At 42.5% G+C, this 19176-nt stretch overlaps 1 protein-coding gene across 2 annotated transcripts in view; it reads left to right on the forward strand.

The window, feature by feature from the left end:
* Positions 1-19176, forward strand: part of AGBL1 (AGBL carboxypeptidase 1) — a 266994-nt gene that overhangs the window by 177808 nt on the left and 70010 nt on the right. For both annotated transcript variants that reach the window (XM_059482534.1, XM_059482535.1), the window contains exon 22: positions 5532-5692. In XM_059482534.1, the coding sequence (XP_059338517.1) occupies positions 5532-5692 (161 nt within the window). The remainder of the gene's footprint in view (positions 1-5531; positions 5693-19176) is intronic.

The following is a 19176-nucleotide window of genomic DNA, read 5'->3' on the forward strand; positions in this document are numbered from 1 at the left end:
CTGCAAAGAATAGCATCTTTCTACATGGTTTGTCTGCATAGGTGGAAAATATCCTCATTTGTCATTCTCTTTTTTGTTCCTGACATGACCACCTGTCACAATTATGGCCGGCATAAAAAAACAAACAAAAAACAAACCAGAAAAACAACCAAGCGAAATAACACCTAAATGAACAAACAAAACCCCAAACCAAAAAAGTTATTGTGCTATTCCCTGTCCAACTACTACCTCTGTGTGTATGCAGTCTTTGAGGAGATGGGAAGTTAAATCCACCCCTGTCTCCATCCTGTGTAGTTTGCAAATTGTTGGCTTAAAACATTAGTAGCAGTGTTGCAGCAGAGTGGGCAAGAAAAAAGAGAGCTCAGGTGCAGCACTAATAAAATTTGGCTCCTCCAACACATGAAGAACTTGCCATATACTGAGTCATTCATGGAAGATGGTTCAGGAAGGGACAAAGGAGGCTGAGGAAGGAACAGAGAAGGAGAAGAAATTTGGAAGGGAGAAAAGAGTGGAGGGAAACAGCTGTGGAAATACTGTGAGGGAAAGGTGGAAATGTATGGAAATGCCAGACAAATAGCTAGTCAATGGAAAGAAGGAAAGTACCTTTCCCCACAATGGAACTGGAGACTTCATAACTTAAATAACTGTTTTTTCTAGAGGAATTGGCAACAAGTTCTGTTTGCTAAATCCCCAGTTCTTCTATGAGCAGCTTGTCCAGGACTCTTTCTCCAGCAGATTGGAAGGAGAAGATATTTCATCTTCCCTTTCAGTCTGGTCCTTGAGCAGTGCTGCCTGTGGCATATATATTATTTTAATAGTAAAAGAGCCCATTTGAATGATTAAAACAATAATTACTTCTGTGCTGTTGAAGTTTGCTCAGCTGAAACACCAGCTGAGATCAGCAGAAGTTTTGTGAGGAGGTTCAAAGCAAGTCAGGACTTTTCTCCTCACCGTGTAGGCAGGGCACCATATGTAATGAGGACAGAGCACCAGATGTAATGAGGACAGATGTGCAGAGCAAGGCGACTTCCCCAAGGGTGCCAAGGTGGTCAAGGTTGCCATCAGCTTTTTTCTTGTTACCTTTCTTCTGTATCAGCATCCATTGACCTCAACAACCCTTTCTTCTTTCTCATCCTTTTATCTCCCCTACCCTTTTATCTGTCTCTAACTCCAATCCCTCTCATCTTTCTAGAAATTCTTGCTATCCTGTTTTATTTTTTTCCCTTGCATCTTCAGCCTTTTCCACTCGCTTAATCCTCTTGATATGTTTTGGCCCAAATTCCCATCCCCTCCACTTCCTCTGTTTTGCATACCATTCCTGCTGCTGAGGGATCTCTGGGGTATGAGAAAACCTGGGTTATTCCCTGCTGTCCTAGCTGTCCAAATAGCCAGGTCCCCAGCAGGTGTCTGTGTATTTTCATTCACAGGGGTTGAAAGTACAGTAACCTTCAGGGCTGGCTCGAGCTAAAATTAAGGCTGCAGACACCAGGCACCAAATGCTTCATTCAGCTCCCTCAGTTTGTCCTCTAGAGCTTCCAAATGGTTTTGATTAGTATTCCAAGGGAGAGCTCACTGATGGAATTAGTGAGAAACCAGACTGTCAATTTATTTATACCCGGCCTGAGGGCATAGCCATTGTGCATGTGTAAAGCTGTTGAGATGCAGGGAATATTCTGTAAGTGTGTGTGTATATGTGTTGACTGGAAGTGGGTTTGCAGGGAAAAGCTGATGTCCCAAGGACTGAGCAGTGACCTAAAGCAGGAGAGGCCACTGATGTGGCTGTGCTGAATGTCAAAAATCCCTTTTAGGAAAAAATCGATCCCTCTGAAATTTTCTCTGCACTTGTATTTATTAGAATCTCCCAGCTCTAATTTTACTGTAATTCTCATTACCCTTGTGGAGAAATCTCTAATTTAACTCCTGGAGTCTTTCCACCTCCTTCAACAATATCTGTGATACAAAACTCTCACTGTCTTTGTCTCCTGGAGTATTTAAAGCACATGAGTAATGAATAATAAAGTTTTTCCATTACATTGTCATTTAGCCTGGGAAGAATTTTGAGGGCAAGCTGAGAGATTTTGGAAATATTCAGTTGTGGTTATTCATTTGATGCATCAGTGCTGAGCATGAATGAACTGCTTTTGCAATACAATTTGATCCATTTTGTTTAGGAAAATTTGTATTGACAGTGTTGAGGCCAAATGATAAGTCTTTTATTTTTGTTCCCCTGTTTTGTATTACAGTGGAAAATAAATATAATCTGAACTTGGGCTGATATTTGGCACCACCTCCTCCCATTCTGTCTGTTGCAGTGAAAAGGGTTTAAGAAAAGTTTTTCAGCTCCATTACTCTCTATAATAGCCAGGAAACAATTAACCTGTTATCCCTTAACATGATGTCTGCAGAAGATTATTGCATGACAGAGCCCAAGGGACCAGTTTGCATTGTGCAGAGGAATCTGGTGCATCAAGCTGATGCTGGTCCAGACTGGTGCTTTGATGTAATGGAGAGCAAAACCTGTGTGGAGCTTTGAGCTGATCATTAAAGTAGGGTGGATTAGTTAGCATGTTTCTGAGGCTGCACTAATTAGGACTGATGAGCTTGTCTGCAGCTTTCTGGTGCAGGGGTGCTGCTTCCTCCTTCAGAATTCACCTGGACCCTTTTGGCACGGGAGGCTTTGCACCATGCTCCACTGGCCACACAGATGTGACCAGAGGAGGGGACAGAGCCCTGTGCCCGGCAGGAAGATGGGGTCAGTGAGAATCCAGGCTGGCAGGACACTGCAGGGGAGGTGCTGGCAGGCAGAGCAGCTTCCTCATGTACAGCTGTGACAAACAGACTGTGTCTTGTCACTTGGTAACAGCCAGACAGCTTCCCTGCCATGGAGCTGTGCTTCCTACCAGCTCCTCAACCCAACCAGACCGCATCATTTCTACCTTTCTACCTTCTTTCTTTTAGGATGTTTTTATAAGTCTGAGTTGTAAGCGCAATCTCAAAATTTTTGCAGCTGGCTGTGCCCCATGGCTGCAAGGGAAAAGCCTGGAGGTCAGGCTTCCCTTTCAGTACTGCAGGTGGGACTGATTATTAACCACTACACCAGGTCCTGGCATTGCTGGCAGATGCCATCAATAACATTAGCTCAACATGTCAGCTCTGTCCCCAGCTTCAGTTTAATGGCAGTGCTGCTCTGCACCTCCAGCTCCTTCCTCCCTCTGCTGAGGGAGGGAGAAAGGAGAGAGAAAATGGGCTGAGTTAAAATAAATAGATGTCCATGTTTGAGGTGAATAAAGTATGTAAACAGGCAATTCTCTGCCTGAGTCTCTAGCTGCTATTCCTGAGCTGTCTGACATCAAAGCAATATGGGTGCATCATCCAGCAGCTGACTTCAGTGCATGAACAGTTACTGTCTTAGGCTTCTGAGGTGTGTTATAGTGTTAATATCATTATTATTATTGTTTTGCTCATAGTTTCTTAAGGCCTTTCCATATCCTGAGTAAAGCTCTAGGGAGTCATAAAGCCACAGGCTGAGTTTCAGCTCAGGCACTGTTTGCATCTCCTTGATAGCTGTTTGGTATGTTGCCTTAATCTTGGAAGCAAGACCCTGAGATGCACCCCAGGGAAAGCCTCGAGATTTTCTTTGTATTTTTTGCCCCTGAGAAAATAACTCCCTTGCTGTGGAAATGACATCCTTTTTTCTCTGAAATGTCACCACTTGTGCCTGCTGGTTGTAACTCTGCCACACTACAGTATCTTCAGTCTTTTAAAGTAAAATAATAAAACATTTAGGAATCTGTTTAGAGCTGCTGAGCGTTCTTATTGTTTTGTGTTAATGACCCTCAGTTCCCATAAACTTCTTCCTACATTTTTGTTTTTCTTATAAATTATTACTAAACTTTTTGTAGCCCTATCTTGCTTGGCAAAACTTGCAGTAGAGGTGAATAAGAGCAAAGTAGAAATTATGTTAGACATTTAACCACTGTGATAAACATGCTTAAGAGAATAAAAGTCAGTTTTCCTGGGGTCCTAGACCCTGCCTAGCACTGAGGCTGTTCCCTCAGATTGAGTGTGCTCTTCTGAGCAGGTCCTTCCTTGTCCAGCCACTCAGAACATATTTGAGTTCTGCATTATGTTCATCCTAACTATGGATTTCATGCTTTGCCCATAGGGCCTCAGAAAAGGAACTGAATTACAATATCTTGTCCATAGGGCAATGTGATCAGAGAGGGAGGTTTTTATGCCAGATGATATTTGCATGTGCTGGACCTGCTAGAGAGGAAGTTGTAGTGGTGCTGTGCAAATGGTTTCTGTCCTCTAACAAAAATGCACTGAAAAAACTCCTCAGGACAGCTACAGACATTTATGTGTGAAATCTCTTCTTTCTTCCATCCACCTGTGTGTTTTTGGCTCAGAAATCATCTTCCAGCTATACAGAGGTGCTCAGACTCCAGGATCCCAAAGCATTTTACAAAAAATAACTTTATCTAGGAAAAGAGCAGAGCTCTGTCCCCTGTCACGGATTACTGAACACGTTATGTTTTATACTATAAATTATAATATGTTCGGTACCCATGAGGTGCTCACTAACAAATATCTGCTGGAGAGTGATGTGCAGCTCACACCATGCTTAGGGTCAGGGCTTATTCTGGACTCCTGAGAGTTGCTAAGGAAACAGCCTGGGATGGAGCTGGAGGTCTCTCAGAAGCTTGGCTGCAGAGATGTTTTTTTGCTGCAACACCACACAGGGCTGTTGTTGGCAGAGGCAGCAGCTGGTCCAGCCCCTGGTGGGTGATGCAGTCTCTGAGTGCCAAAGACGAGGGACTCTGCAGTTTTAGTTCCTTTCTGGTTTATCTGAGCTCTGTTTGTCTCCTGCCCTCCTCTCACCAGAAGCATGAAACTGCCATCAATTACACTGACTTACTCAGATGCAGGCCCTTGGTGTAAAACCAAACACAGACTATTCACAACCAGCAAGGATCCACAGCTTGGAGAATTCCTCTTGTGAAAGATGAACTTGATGAAGTTGATAATACAAATCCTGTTTGTGCCACCAGCTTTTAACAGACTGAGAAATTCCTTGGAGGTGTCTGTTAGTTTGCAATTACTTTGCAATTGATTTTCTTAAAAAAACAATTCATAACTTGTTAAAGATCTCTTCCCCTCTTTTCTCCCCTTGTCCAGTTCCCTTTTCCATCTTTGCCACTACCTAATGTTTATAATCACAGGATTTATTTTTTCCTGCATTACTTAGATAGACAGCTCCTCTAGAAAGAAAAAGAAAAACTGGATGATTTCTAAAAGTGGATTTACAGTCAGATTCTCCTGGGGTCCAATTCTTAAGTCTAATTCTTACAACGACTTCTGAGAATTTATTTGAGACATTTAAACTATTTGCCTCTGTTTTCCCTGCTGTAAAACAGAGGCTATTTTAGGATAGCTTCTGTAGACCACGTGCTGTTAATCAATTTACAAATGATTCTGTAGGGGAAACTTCCATATGTAGGAATCATGAAACCTTGTGCTTCTCTCCACAGGGCCTGCAGCTGGGAACGCAGGAGCTGGAGGAGATGGGAAGCAAGTTCTGCCTTGGTTTGCTGATTCTGCACCTCAAATCCCTGCCCTGCAGCAAGGAGCTGATGGCTCAGGCAGCACTCTTGCTGGATCTGGAGGAGGAGATCACAGACAGGGCACAAAGGTCAGTGACTGCTGTATGGAGAGGGCTCTCCTGTGGGAATGGAGTTGGTGGGGCATGTTTTGGGTTTAAATCTGCAGAAATGGGCTCTCCTTGTGGCTGAGATTTGTATCTCGGAAGCTGCAGTTTATGGAGAGCAATTAGAATTGAGATGTAATTGACTCCCAAAGAAACTACTGAAACAGTGGGTCCATGCCCTGCAGCCGTTCATGGGGAGAAGAAAAGGTGAAAGAGAAGCACCTGTTCTCTGTTTTCCAGTGATTTTCCATTTTCCTCTCAAAACTGCTCATTGGAAGATGGGGATGGTACTGCCCCAGAAAAATTCATCAGCAGGAAACATTTTCCTGCTCACTGTCACATGGGGTTCTGTCCAGCTCAGAGCCTCCATGGAGAGGATCTCTTATCAGAAAGGCATTATCTAAGTGCTGCGCTGTAGGGAACAAGTATTGCAGATTATAAAAGGACATTGATGGCAAGATTTAGAAATTGTGGACCTCATACTGCAAGAATATTCCTATAAATTCTTTTCCTCACGGCATGGAGTCCTTTAGTCATTTAGAGCATAGATTTGTGACTTTTTGATGGACAGAAAGAAGTTTTGATCCCGCTGCTTATTTAGGACATGTTTTTTCCAAATTGCAAAATTAATTTACTTGCTTCCTATGTTCAGTGGTAGGTATTTAAGTGAGTTTGCCCCATTATAAATACAAGAGGAATTTGACCTGGAAAAGTGTCTGAGTATGAGACTATTCAGCTTGAATTTGTGATGAAGCAGAAACACATAATTTCTCTAGGCCATCATCACTTGTTAGTGCTATGTGCATCACATATGTTTGCAAGAATGTTTTTCCAAGACACATGGAGAAAGAAGACTTAGTGATGTGACATGATTTGAAGCTCCCCGATGGCTTTGTCATCAAAGAGTTCTCTCAGCTTCATCAATGAACATCAAGTTTTTCAGTTGCAGAAATACCCCTGTAATTTATAGCAGACTTCCAGTCTCTCCCCTGCAGGAACATTTACCCAACATTAGCACCACCTGTTCCTCATGCCAAAACCCATTCTTGCAAGCTTGTTCACAGTTTTAAATGTTTATGAGGGACGGTTTAAAAAGAGGGATAAAATGTAGAGACATTCCTTTGGATTAGATGTGCTCACTTGTGGTGTGAACATATAAATGAAGCAGTTAAGGCGGGTGCTAAACACCATCCATGTTGTGGACAGCCGTCCAAAAAATCATTGCTATGTCATTAGAGGGAGCTGCTGGAGCCTGGATGGGTGGATGGTTTTGGGATATAAATCAAACTTTTGAACTGGAGCTAGAAGAGCCTTTGCATGAAAATAATGTAGGGGAAGGAAAACATCAAACCCTGACTTCTCTCAAACATTGACAAAAAGCCATCTGGTCACAGTAACTCAGTGAGCATTTTTTCTGATCTTTGTAGCCTTCTGTTACTTTTTTCCTTTAGCTGACTTTATATTAATTGGAATTCATTCTGTTTATCCAATGCTGTGTGGTAGTTGATCAGTACAGAAGGAAGAAGTGACAAATATTTTTAAAGAAGTTGGCAAAACATAAAAGTTCTCTTACTTTGTAAAACTCCCATGAGTCCTCAGCAGCTGAAAGCAAAGTCTTCTACCTCTTCAAGTTTGCCCAGCAGTAGTGAGAACCTCCGTGGCCTCCAGGAATGAATGTCATTGCTAACAGGCAATTGATAGGCAGGTGTTAATTTTCACTTCACTGGGTGCAATTGCAAGTTTGTGAAATTTTACTAGCTTGGATGTAAGTTGTTACCATTTGCAGACCAGGTAAGCAGCTGAATTGATAATCCCACCCAGAGATGTCACATTGCAGGAGCTGGTTGCAAGTGCTGTGTGAAGGGAGATGCGGGGACCAAAGTGCAAGCATATTCGCTTTAAGAATAAATAATTCATGGAAAATGATTGTGCAGCATGTTGATTCTGATTCAGAAAATTAGTACTTTCCTCCCATGTTTCTCTGAGCCTAGCCAAGAGAATTCCATGGTTTGGTTTTAGTGGGAATATTGGAACCAATGGAAGAATGCAAAATACAGAGGGCTCACTGATACAGACAGGAGGGCAACTATTTCTACACCCTCTCTCTACTCACAGGTTTTGAAAAAAAAAAAATTTTTTTCTTTATCAAAACATTTCTCTGGAGGAAGCTGAGGGGTGACAGTCTAATATTAATCTGTAAATATTAAGTCTAATCTAGTTCTGAGAGGTAGCACCAAAACCTTGCAGCTTTACTGCTGGTATATCATGACATCAATGGAAATTATACCCTGCTGCTTCCTAGGATAGACCCTCCTCTGTGGGTTTGAGTGAAATGTTTGTAGTTTAAAATTAGCTCTGTTTTCCTGTGTGCTTTCCAGAAAAATGCACAGTATCCTTACATGCTTTCTATACTTTGCCTCAGAAAGTGTGAGTAGGTGTGAATAAAAATACCCACATTTCTGTGTACCTTTGCCAAAGCAAAATCAGATTTTGGGATCCTTCAGGTATAACACAGGAGAAGTTCTGAGTGGTCACTTGGTGATTTTATTTTCTTAAATGTTTTAAATAGTTAACAGCAGTGTGTTTTGAACAGCTTACAAGCTATCCCTGTTCCAGAAGTCTGCAGTGTCCTGGTCCCAGGAAATTATATGCATGACAGATATTTAAGTGGGAGGCAAAAGCTTTTACTGTAGCTAATGTTTTCTGGCAAAGGAAAATGTGTCCCAAAGACTGTCCTGCTGATGAGTCTAGAAAGAGATAAAATATGGGTGAGGCTTCCCATAGCAGTATTCACCAAAATCAAAAGAAAATATTAGTATTGCTCAGCCTGGATGAAAACACGAGCTTTTCTTAGTTGTTACGGTTTTGTTTTGTGGAAATCAAGCTGAAATTAAGCTGTGAGCAGTGTGATGTATTGCACAGTGCTGATGTTAAATACATCTATCTCAATCTAATGTGTTTTCTGTGTATGGGCTTCTGAGTGCCCATCTCTGTAATACTCTGGGTGACAGGTCAAGCTGTGGAACAAGAAGTTAATCCAGCACTGGATAAAGCTGACTCCCAGATGAAATGTCTCATTGCAAAGGTACAGAGATCAAAAGCTGTGGAGCCAGAGATCTCTTCTGTTGTGAAATCCCTGCAGTTCATGTCCTGCATTTGTCTCTCTTTGCTCTGGTGTCTGCTGTGCGTGGCATTGACTTGGCATCTCAGCATCTCCCTCCGACAGCAAACATTTTCACCTGTCAAGGTTCATAACTGTTTGTGTCCTTTAATTTTCCTCTCCAGGCTCTGTGTGCTCTGGGTGCGCTGCAGCCTGATTCTCTCACCACTGCTGTGAGGGGGATAAAGGATCAGGCTGGACCCTGCTTCCCTGGGATAAGCTATTTGCTGTGCACTTTATAGAGCTCTGTCAGAGCCATGGTCAGTAAATTGGAGGCAGGTAATAGCTGTCAGGGAAGTGCCTGCTCTGAAGGAGGCACCCTGTGAGAATGGGGATTTCTCACACCGCATCAAGTCCATTGTGCTCAGTGTGCTGTCTCTAATGAGCCAAAGAAAGGTGGAAGAAGCCTTTAGCAGACCTAACTGAGCACAGTTGGGTGCACAGACAAGAATTTCTTCCTGTCCCCACTTCACAGTCTCTCTTTCCTCTAAATTGTCAACTGCAAAAGATATCATTCACAAGCATGAGTGGGGCCACACTTGGAATAAATTCCCAGCAGAGGCAGTGAATTTATTTATTACTTGTTATTCTCAGGTAGCTCTGAGAATAACAAAGAGGGGCTGAACTTCCACCAGTGGGGCTGTGTGGCTAATGGGACAGTGGAATATTTCCCCTAAACACATGGTGTCCCAGGATACCATGAAGTTGGTCTAACAGCTCTGTTCTCAACACGTGGCAGCTGTCTCAGGAACATGCCAAAAATGGAGGAAGTACAAGATGCAGCACAGGAGATGCATTAGAGCTACAATGTGTGATGTGAGGAAGAAAGGTTAAATTGCTCCAGGCATTAGTTGGTCTTTTAATTATCAATCTGTGCTTCTGGGACAGATATTGACTCTCATATTCAGGCACCCTCATGTTACACAAGAACTCTGTAGGGACTTTGTTGTTGTGGTTTTTCTTTTCCCTAATGATATTTCCACCAGGTTTGATTGTATGGACCCCTCTGACAATATCAAAGGCCAAAAATGTGGAGAATTTTCTGAGCTTTGCAACCACTTTCAACAAACAAAGCCATGTGTCAGGTGCTCATACAAGCAATTTATTCTGCTCTTTCTCAAACTTGGCCTCATAAGGCAGTATTGCCATGCCCTAGGAAGAATTGCTGATGTTTCCAGCATCCCACCATGCTTTACAGTCAATTCTGGCATTCAGAACCTTTCTGTGGGGAAAGTGAAATGCAGCTTGTAGTTTGGACGTCGTGGTTGTTTTATAATAGTTTTCATGCTTCATTTCCTATAAAAGTAAATAAGTTTACTGTCCAGGTAGCTTCACATTTTTCATGACCGCACGGAGGATGGGAAGTGGCTCTTCACATAAAGCTGGTTGGAGAGAGACAAGGAGGGATCCCCTCCCTCTCCAATATCATCCCCTTCTTCCGGCTTAAACTGATGGCACATTCCTTAATTTTCTTTTTTTTCCAACTCTCCAGATTGTGCTAGGAAATGTTTTGCATACACTGCAACAATTGTAGCCATTTGTTCATGAGACACCTCAGGTATTGAGATAGACTTTTGTGAAGTCATTTTCTGCTGACTCAGACATTATTTATCTCCTGTGTTTCTTAATCATTTCTTACCTTTCTTGAGCACAGCCAAATCTCTTTCCACCCCAGATGGTAAATACATCTAGCTCTGCTATTAATCAAAAAACAGAAGGCTTAATAATTTCTCTGTTTCTTTGTCCAGATGTAATCTCTTCATCTTCCATGCAGTGAGCAGAGTTAGACTGGTCAGTGCATGGATGGCAAAGCCAGAACTGACAAGAGGGATTTGCAGGTCATTTGGAAATGTGTGTGCTGTTCCTCTATACCACATTGATGCACCATCATGATCCTGGATAGTATTGAACTGTTGAATCTCCCATCTTTTCACTATAATGCACCTTCCCCTGATTATAGCTGTGCAAGCAATTTCACTCCTCTTTTAAACTGTGTGGCCAAAAGGTGATTCAGATCAAATGAAAGTGATTTTGTGGAAATGAAGCAAACAAAAAAAACAAAAGTTCAAACAACAAGAAATGCATCTGGAGCAAAGCATGCTCACTTCATTTGAGGCATCCTCAGTGCATCTTTGAATAGCAGAAATGTTGTGTTTTATCCACATGCAGTAATGGAAAATGGTTGTGATAGCTCTTCCTATTCTTACAGGTGAATGTGGGTGTCAGTGTTACATTGTTTTGGTTTTACATCCTGAAACAAATTGCAGCTGAAAGGTTTAGGTGCAAGACAGGAGTTCACCCTGCACAGCACCCCATCCCCTCCCAGCTCCTGAAGATGAGAGTGCTCCTTCATCCCTTAGAGAATATAACCACAGCAGGAATTATTTGACCAGATTTGATTCAGGTTTTTATTTGACTTATTTATTTGACTCTATATATTTAGAGTTCCATTTTTCTCTAAGTAAAGATTTGGTGCATTTTTAACCTTGATCATCTGTAGACATTAAATACCTTGTGGCAGCTTTCAGAAGAGGAGGGTGTTTATTGATTCTATTTTTTTGCTTAGTCACAAACTTTATTGCTGGTAAAGGATTGTGAAATTTCTGCTGTTATATGAGCATCTCTGCATGAGGTATTTCTGTATTTGGATGCCGGAGAGAAAAGTGCTGTGGGAATGCCTTTACCTAAGTAAGCCACACCATTTTATCACTTTGGTGCAGAGCATGGGGCAAAAGGGGTTTCTATAATGCATTTCATAAAACACTTGTGAGAGCACAGTCTAACATTAATTCAGTGTGACAGGTGTGAGAGTGGCTGAAGCTGGGCTTTGGCTTCAGAGCAGTCTTATGTTGCTGTAACCATTTAGGATCAGTTCAGGAACTGCTTTAACTCCCGACTGTTTTATAACATTCTCCAGCAATCTTTCACACTGATCTTGCAATAGAGTGGTACCTGCTTGCACCCCCAGGGTCTTACCTAAAGAATTGCTGCCTCTGCTATTGAGAGGAAAAACACCTCAGATTTCAAGTTTGAATCTATTACAGATTTTAGATTTTATTGTTTTTATATGCCTCGATAATCTTATTTTCAAAATAAAAATGTGAACCTTCTTCTGTCCACCCCTCCATCCCTCTTATCCTGCTCTCTTCTGTGCCTCTCCTTTGTTATTGTGAGAATACAAACCCAGAGAATCCTTTGGAGGCTCAGCCAAGCAATGCAGCCTATAATGAGTATATTTGGTATTCAGAAGGCTTTCATGTAGCTGTTCACAGGTGAGCCGCTGAAATTCAGCAACTTTTCATTAACACTTTCTAGAGCTGTCCTTATTTTCCTCCTATTGATTTTTATTATTGCTCTGAAATGCCTTGCAAGCTGCTCAGCTTCTGTTGACTGCTATCAAATGCCAGCTCCAGCTATGCCAGGCTGGGTATAAGTATTCATGCTCATTTCAGAGGTAATTAATTTATCCTTTTTTAGCTAATAATAGCAATTTAAATAGATGCAGAAGGAAAGGAGAGGAAAAGAGCAAATGGGAAGAGAAAGAGATCATAGGACGAACTTCAAACATGCACAGAAGCAGTGCTTGCTATTGTGTCTCTCTGAGGTTATTCAAATTACCATACTCACACAGATCTGACTGGACTACAGATAATGAACTTGTATATACCCAGCAGAACAAATGGGCTCTGCAGTGCCCTTTCTGTGAGGCATATTGCCATGGTGCTGTCTGCCATTAGACATTTTGGTATTGATTAGGAGCATCTGTATTTCTGTGCTGCAGTCTTTCTCCCTGAAGATCTAACTTGAAATATGAAAGCCACTGGGGCCCTTCACATGCTGAGATAGAAAAATAAAGCAGAGAGCTATCAGGGGTTCAGAAATTCCCATTTATGGAGCATTCCCCAAAGCAATGCATTGTGAGGGGTGCATTCTTCTCTCTGAAGTGGCCTTTATACAGGCCAGGACACTGCTGCCACCAGAACAGAACAAATGCTTGGATTTTTTTTTCCTGAGAGGATGCAAAGGGTAATGGGAGAGTCAGTCTGTTTGGACTATTGATCATTTTGAATGCAGGCAGAGGTGGGAGTTCAGATTGAACCTGTCACAGGTCTGGTGCTGAAGAGGCAGGTTCAGAGCACTATGTATAGCCCTATACAGGCTATATCCATGCTGCAGCAGCAGCTGAACACCTGTTGCATTAGATTTAGAGCTCTGGCACAAGATCAGGAGGAGAAGATTTTGTCAGTGCAACTCTGCTGGTGATCCCTGTTCCTTGTTTTCAGTTGTTTGACATTATTCAGAGGATATGGAGGCACAAGTGTATCCCTGTGCACTCCCTGTAGTGGGAGTCCTTGTGTGGGGGGGAACCATAAATAAACACAAAGGTTGTTTCAAGGATCTTGGCTGTTTAGTGTTTCCTTGTGGAACTTTTCCAAATGGTATTCCCAGAGTCCCAAAATAACTTGAGATTTATGGAAACCAGAGAACAGTCAGATATTTCATACCAGTAGATGCTACAGTAGCTTCTTTCAGGCAGGCAAAGCAATGGAAGGAGTGAGTAGGATGGTACTTAGATGAAATGTCCAACCTTTAGAAGTAAACATGTTTTTTGCAATGTTGTGTATTTTTCCCCTCTTCATTGCAGTTGTCACTTCAGTTGACCTCTAAATCTGTCTAAATCTAGAGCTTTTTGAAGAACACAATCATGCAGGTGAAAATTGGACCGGCTGAGGATCAAAATAGACTTTTCTATCCCATGTGTTGGGGAGTTAATCATGTGGCATAGAACACAGGAACAAGAGACTTAGATCTGGATTACCTGGATTATCAAAGGCTTCACCATGTGGCATTCCTCACCCCCTGAATCCAGCACAGAGGCTCAGATGTCCAAGAATCACAGAACTTAGAGGCAAAGCAGAATGAGTGCCAGTGCTCTGTGAGCTTCTAGAGAGCAGAATGTCTCCCCACCTACCCAGCATCAGAGGCTCCAGTCCTGCAGAGCAGGATGTGGTGCTGAGAGTAGTAGTGCATATATTGCCACTGTCTGAAATAGGTTCTGCTGTCATGGGTGAAATATGGGGCTAGAAGGAACAAAATCCCCTGTAAAACCACCAGCGGGGATCCAGTTTTTCACCAGAAGTTTGCACCTGTATAAATTATTCAAACAATAAGAGGTAAAGAGTCCCAAATGGATTTAGTTTAACAACCCTCATGGTCTCATTGTGTCCCCATTGCTGCCTCCTCTCTCTGCAAAGAGAAAACAAGAGCAGGAATTTCTGCTTTTGAGGTAAATGCAGTGTTGTGAGTCGTTTTGTTCTGGTGCCAGGTCTGAAAATGAGAGTCTGACCAGCTCTCCTCTGCTGTGTGAGCTGCTGTCTTTGGATCATATCAAAAACTTAGCCAGACAAATCAGAGACTCAATGGTTAAGGGGGTAGAGAAGGCAGAGAAATTTATAATTAAAGCTGTCAAGTTGCAGTAAGAGGAGCACATAGCCTGGAAGGAAAGCGGGTGGGCGAGCAAAGTGTCATATTTGCAGGTGAAAGTTGGCACTTGAACAGCATTTTAAAGCACTCCAAAGCCACCTCCACTGACACCTCAGCTGCATTGTATATTCTGTCAGGGGCTCTGGCTGTGACTCACACACAGACCCTGCCTCTTGCTGCCTCACTGGGTGCTGCACAGAGAGACAGGCAGAGGAGCTGTGTGGGACAGGAGATAAACCCGTGCAGGTTGTGGTTCAGACCCCAGCACACACACGCGCACCAGAGTGGATGAGTGCTCATGCACAGAGGTGCAAACGTGAAAGGCAATTCCTGCAGCCCCTGAGAATTCATTGTATTCTCTCAGAAACCATATGGATTTATTAGGATGTGTATGCTTAATGTGCTGTAAAAAAAGAACTTATGGGAATTAGGCTGGAGTTGAGAGTAGAAGGATGTGAGGGGGAAGATGCAAATGAAATTAATACTTAGCTTTTTTTTTTTTTTGTCTGCAGAGCAAAAATGTACTCAAGCTTAACATCCCAGATCCTATTCTTATGAATGTAGGGAGAATTCTCTTTCAAGTACAGCAATTCTCTTTCTGTGCTGGTGGAGCCCCATCTGTCTCTGGCCCTGGCCACTCTATAGTGCAGCCCAGGTGAAGGAACCTTCTCCACCGGTCCAGGACAGAGCACTGCCACTTTCTTACTGATGGCACAGTGCAATGTGAGAGGTGTGGGGCTGATTCCAGGCTGGAACAGTGCAGATGGAGCTGTGATGTGCTGGAAGGGCTCAGTGTGCCCAGGGGATGGGGATAGTGGGAAAAGAAGCAAAGATTCACCAGCGGAACTCTATGGAAAATTGTGGCTCTGCTAGAATTGGATTGGGATACAAATGGACACAAAAATGGCCAAAACAAATGGAAAACCACACGTGTTTCTTGTGAGCTTTCTTTCCCCAAGGAAAGATTGTCTCTTCCTGATGCTCTTGTGTCTCTGGGAAGATGCTGAAGGTGGAGGCTGCTGATGCTGCCTGGACCATGAGTGGTAAAGGAAGTCATCATGCCAGGGCAAGGGCTGCTGTCAGAGCAGCAAGGAGAGGGAGTCTCAGAACAGTGTAAGAGGAAAGAAAACACATTCTCTTTGTCTCCGTTTCGGGGTATTTTTCTCCATTTCCTCCCCCTGGGCCATCTCCCATTCCTATTTCTATTTGTTCTTGTTAAAACTTGTTTTTAACTGGAGGAAAATTTAAATTTCTGGAAGGTCAGATTTCATTTTTAAGGCAACAATAGCATGCTTGCTGGTTAGACTTTCAAATATACCTCTAACCATTTAAAAATACTTAATCAGCAGCTTTATCTATGGCCCATTATTCACCATTTAATCTATAATGGCTTCCTTTTAAGCTTTAACAGTTACTTATTACCTTAAATCCCTATTTAAACATGAATTTGAGGATTTGGACTTGTAAGGGAGAATAAGCAATAAAAGCAGCTGAATGCCTGAACAAGATTCTGCTATCAGGCCAGTATGATCAGAAATTAGGAATAACTTGAAGAATAGAAAGCATCTGTTCCCTATTTCTCTGTCTAATCCGTTTGTTCTGTCTAGCCTACCCAACACGCTTTTACATCACACTCTGTACTTGAGAATTATTTTCCGAAGATGCCATTTTACAGCACCCTCCAAAAAGCACCAGCGTCTCGTTAAAAGATAAAAGTCCCATGCAATTCAAAGAGAAAGCAAATACCCATTCCAAGGAATAAAGCTGCGCCTCATCTTCTATTGAACTGCAGGGGGCAGCCAAGAATTTGGGGAAAGTGTTGCTACCCGGATTTAGCTCGTCAGGCTTTTCCTGGAATTAATAATTATTTTTTTGTTCTAGCACACAACTTGTGTTTTCATCTGTGAGAAAGTGAATCATGAGAGAGGATGTGCTGTAGTGCTTTAGTACAGTCAAGTGTCCTTCCTGGCAATGGAGATTTCATAGAGGGGTGCAACCACTTGCCATAGTGGGCAACTGCAGAATGCCCCTATCCCCTGGGGAAAGGATTTTCTATCTTCAGAAAGTGATTTATTTATACCTGCGAACACGAGAATTTGTAACATTTCTGAATAATTATAATAACAATAATTCAGTCTAATGAAATGTTCCAGTGCTCTCATTTTCTGTATAACTTACTAGTGCTTTTTGAGTCTTGCATTGCTCCTCCCTGCACCCTGCTATCTTGTGAGTTTTATAGATTAGCTGCATGTTGTGAGGAATGAAAATATTTCCTTTCATCCACTGCTCTTTCACCTTTGCAAATGCATCTTTATCCTCCACTGTAACAGAATAATTGAGAGTGCCTAAATTGCCAGGCATTTTGTAAACAGCTATCACCTCCCTTCTCATGCATCTAGTCATGAAAGAGGAGAATATTTATAAATTTCATGCCTCTAACTACTTTTGTCACCTACTTTGGACCTTGCTTATTTATGTGGTATATTTGAGATACAGGAAACCGAGAATTCAGAATGGGTTTTCTAGGGAAAGTGTGGCATATTTTAAAGTAAGTTTTGTAGTATTTTTAGTGTTGTTGGTGGCCTTGCAATTGAGGTTTATTATTTTCAAGAAGGGTGGCGTTTTCCTGGTATAATCAGCTCTATCCTCATCTGGTTTGATGAACTATACTGGAGAAACCCTTTTACCTTGAAGCAGTTTTCTTGGAGGATTACTGGCCACAAATGGGGTTGGTGAAGGACACCAGAGTCTCTCGTGTGCATGCCCATAAAAATTGATGCCTTTTTTAGACCTTTTAGATTTCAGTGTTAATGTGTCTGTCCTGGAGAAAGTGCTTATTCTTACCTAAATATCCCAGAAAGGACTGAGCAGAAAATAGAGAAACAAGTGGATGAGGATGTGATGCTGGTAGTTTGTGAGAGGTACAGAACAGAGAGAAAAAGATGGACAGGCCCTGTCAGAGGTGGATTTGGAAGGGTAAGGGCAGGACAAGACTTAAACCCTCTCCCTGCCTTCCCCTCAGCTCATGGGAGTGATTCTCAATATTACAGAACCTAATTTCAAGAACTCAGGATTAAAAAAAGGGTTGAGTGGAAATATAAATAATGGATTAGGCTGAAAAATTGGTTTAGGCACTTTGACAATGTCTCTGAGGTGTCTTTGCCCCTTTCAAGGAGAAACAGATTGGAGACATGAGATGCAGAAACATGGCTTTTGTTCACTTTGCTCCCTCACGTTTTAAAATCATATCCAAACTCTTTTTGTGCAAATGTGCTGCTCATGATCAAAGACTTGGAGCAGAGAAGGTCCCTGGAGAGCAAGGCCTGAAGGCTAAGCCTGCAGTGCATCTGGCTCTATCCCAGGCTGTTTGGGAAATCTGGTCGTGCATGACCCAGCATTTACTGATGCACTGAAGTGGGGAGCAGTGCACCCCATGCCCTTCCCTGATTTTTGGTCCTTGCTCCCTTTGCCAGCCCAGCTCCCTTTGGACACCATGGTCCATCAGGAGTTTGCCCTCACCAGTGTCAGGCTGTCTGTAAGGCTCTTCTGTAACACAGCATCCACTAATTTCCTGAATTTTCTCAGGAATTGAATACTCTGGCTTGGAGGCTGGAATTCACCTGAGAAGGGATAATGGCCAGGAACAGCTGAACTCTTTGCCCTTTTCAGTATATTTTTCCTTGTGTCTCCTTTGTGGCATTTCCATCCCCTCTCAGAGTGACTCTAACAGCAGCCAGCTATTGGGGAAGGAGCAGCAGAAAAATGTTCAGTGAAACTTCAGAGCTGATGCCCTGCAGGTGTGACAGGAACAGCCATGGAAGCAGCATTGCTGTTTGCATGGAGATCTCTCCTGCCTTGTGATGCCTTCCTGCCCTTAGTGCCTCCCTTGTGGGAGCCTGGATTTGTGTGCCAGGAAGGCTGCTGTTAACACAGCCCAAACACCTCACAGAGAGCAGTGCCCTTGGTCTGTCATTAAAAATGTCCTTGACATGCTGTGGCATCAGGAGGGAGGCTTGTGATGCTAATTGCTGGCAGCAGTTTTCTACCATGGATGTCACACAGAAAGCCCTAGTACATTTTGTTTTAATTTTGAGAGAGGGAGGCTGGCTTGGTTTTGCTACCTTTTTTTATTTTTTTAAGAAAAGAATATGCCCCAAAGGCATATGACAGCTTGATCCCAGGAAAGTGACCTTTCCATCCCTGTAGTTTCTGGTGGGCTTTTTTATTATTTTGTTTGGGGTTTTTTGTTGTTTAGTCTGGGGGAGTTTTGTCTCTGGATAATGTTCCTGTGCACTCTGCAGCCTTGCAGGACTCAGATTTGTGGGTAATGTAATCAGGCAGGGTTTTCAACTACTTCACAGCCTTTACACCTTCTGAATGCCCAGACTACCTCCATCTTCTCTATAGTAGTTGCAAAAACTGGAGAGTTTCCCTTGTTTGCACCTTCTTTTTCTAGAACTTACCTGTGCTCTGTAATGATTAAGGAAATCAAGACGTGGGGAGATATGCCCTTGTTTAGTCCCTGATGATGGGTCAAAAGTGGAAATTAATAAGACAGGAAATTTGTTTCTACTCTGCAGTCAGTAAAGGAAATTCACTGGAACCAAATTAATCATGAAACAGGCACAAAGAAGAGAACAGATTATCAGGGAATTAACTCATTAATGAGGTTCATACCAAAATTCAGAAAAGGGTTTTCTTCAAGATAACCACCGACTTCAAAGTTCAGCAAGAGCTGGTCTTGGGGTACAGAAAATTTTATACCAGAACTCTGGCAAGTTTTATTTTAGCCCAGCATTTGGCTGGTTATAATGGTGTATCAGAA

Source organism: Ammospiza nelsoni, chromosome 14 (assembly GCF_027579445.1).
Source record: "Ammospiza nelsoni isolate bAmmNel1 chromosome 14, bAmmNel1.pri, whole genome shotgun sequence".
NCBI classification, from domain to species: Eukaryota; Metazoa; Chordata; class Aves; order Passeriformes; family Passerellidae; genus Ammospiza; species Ammospiza nelsoni.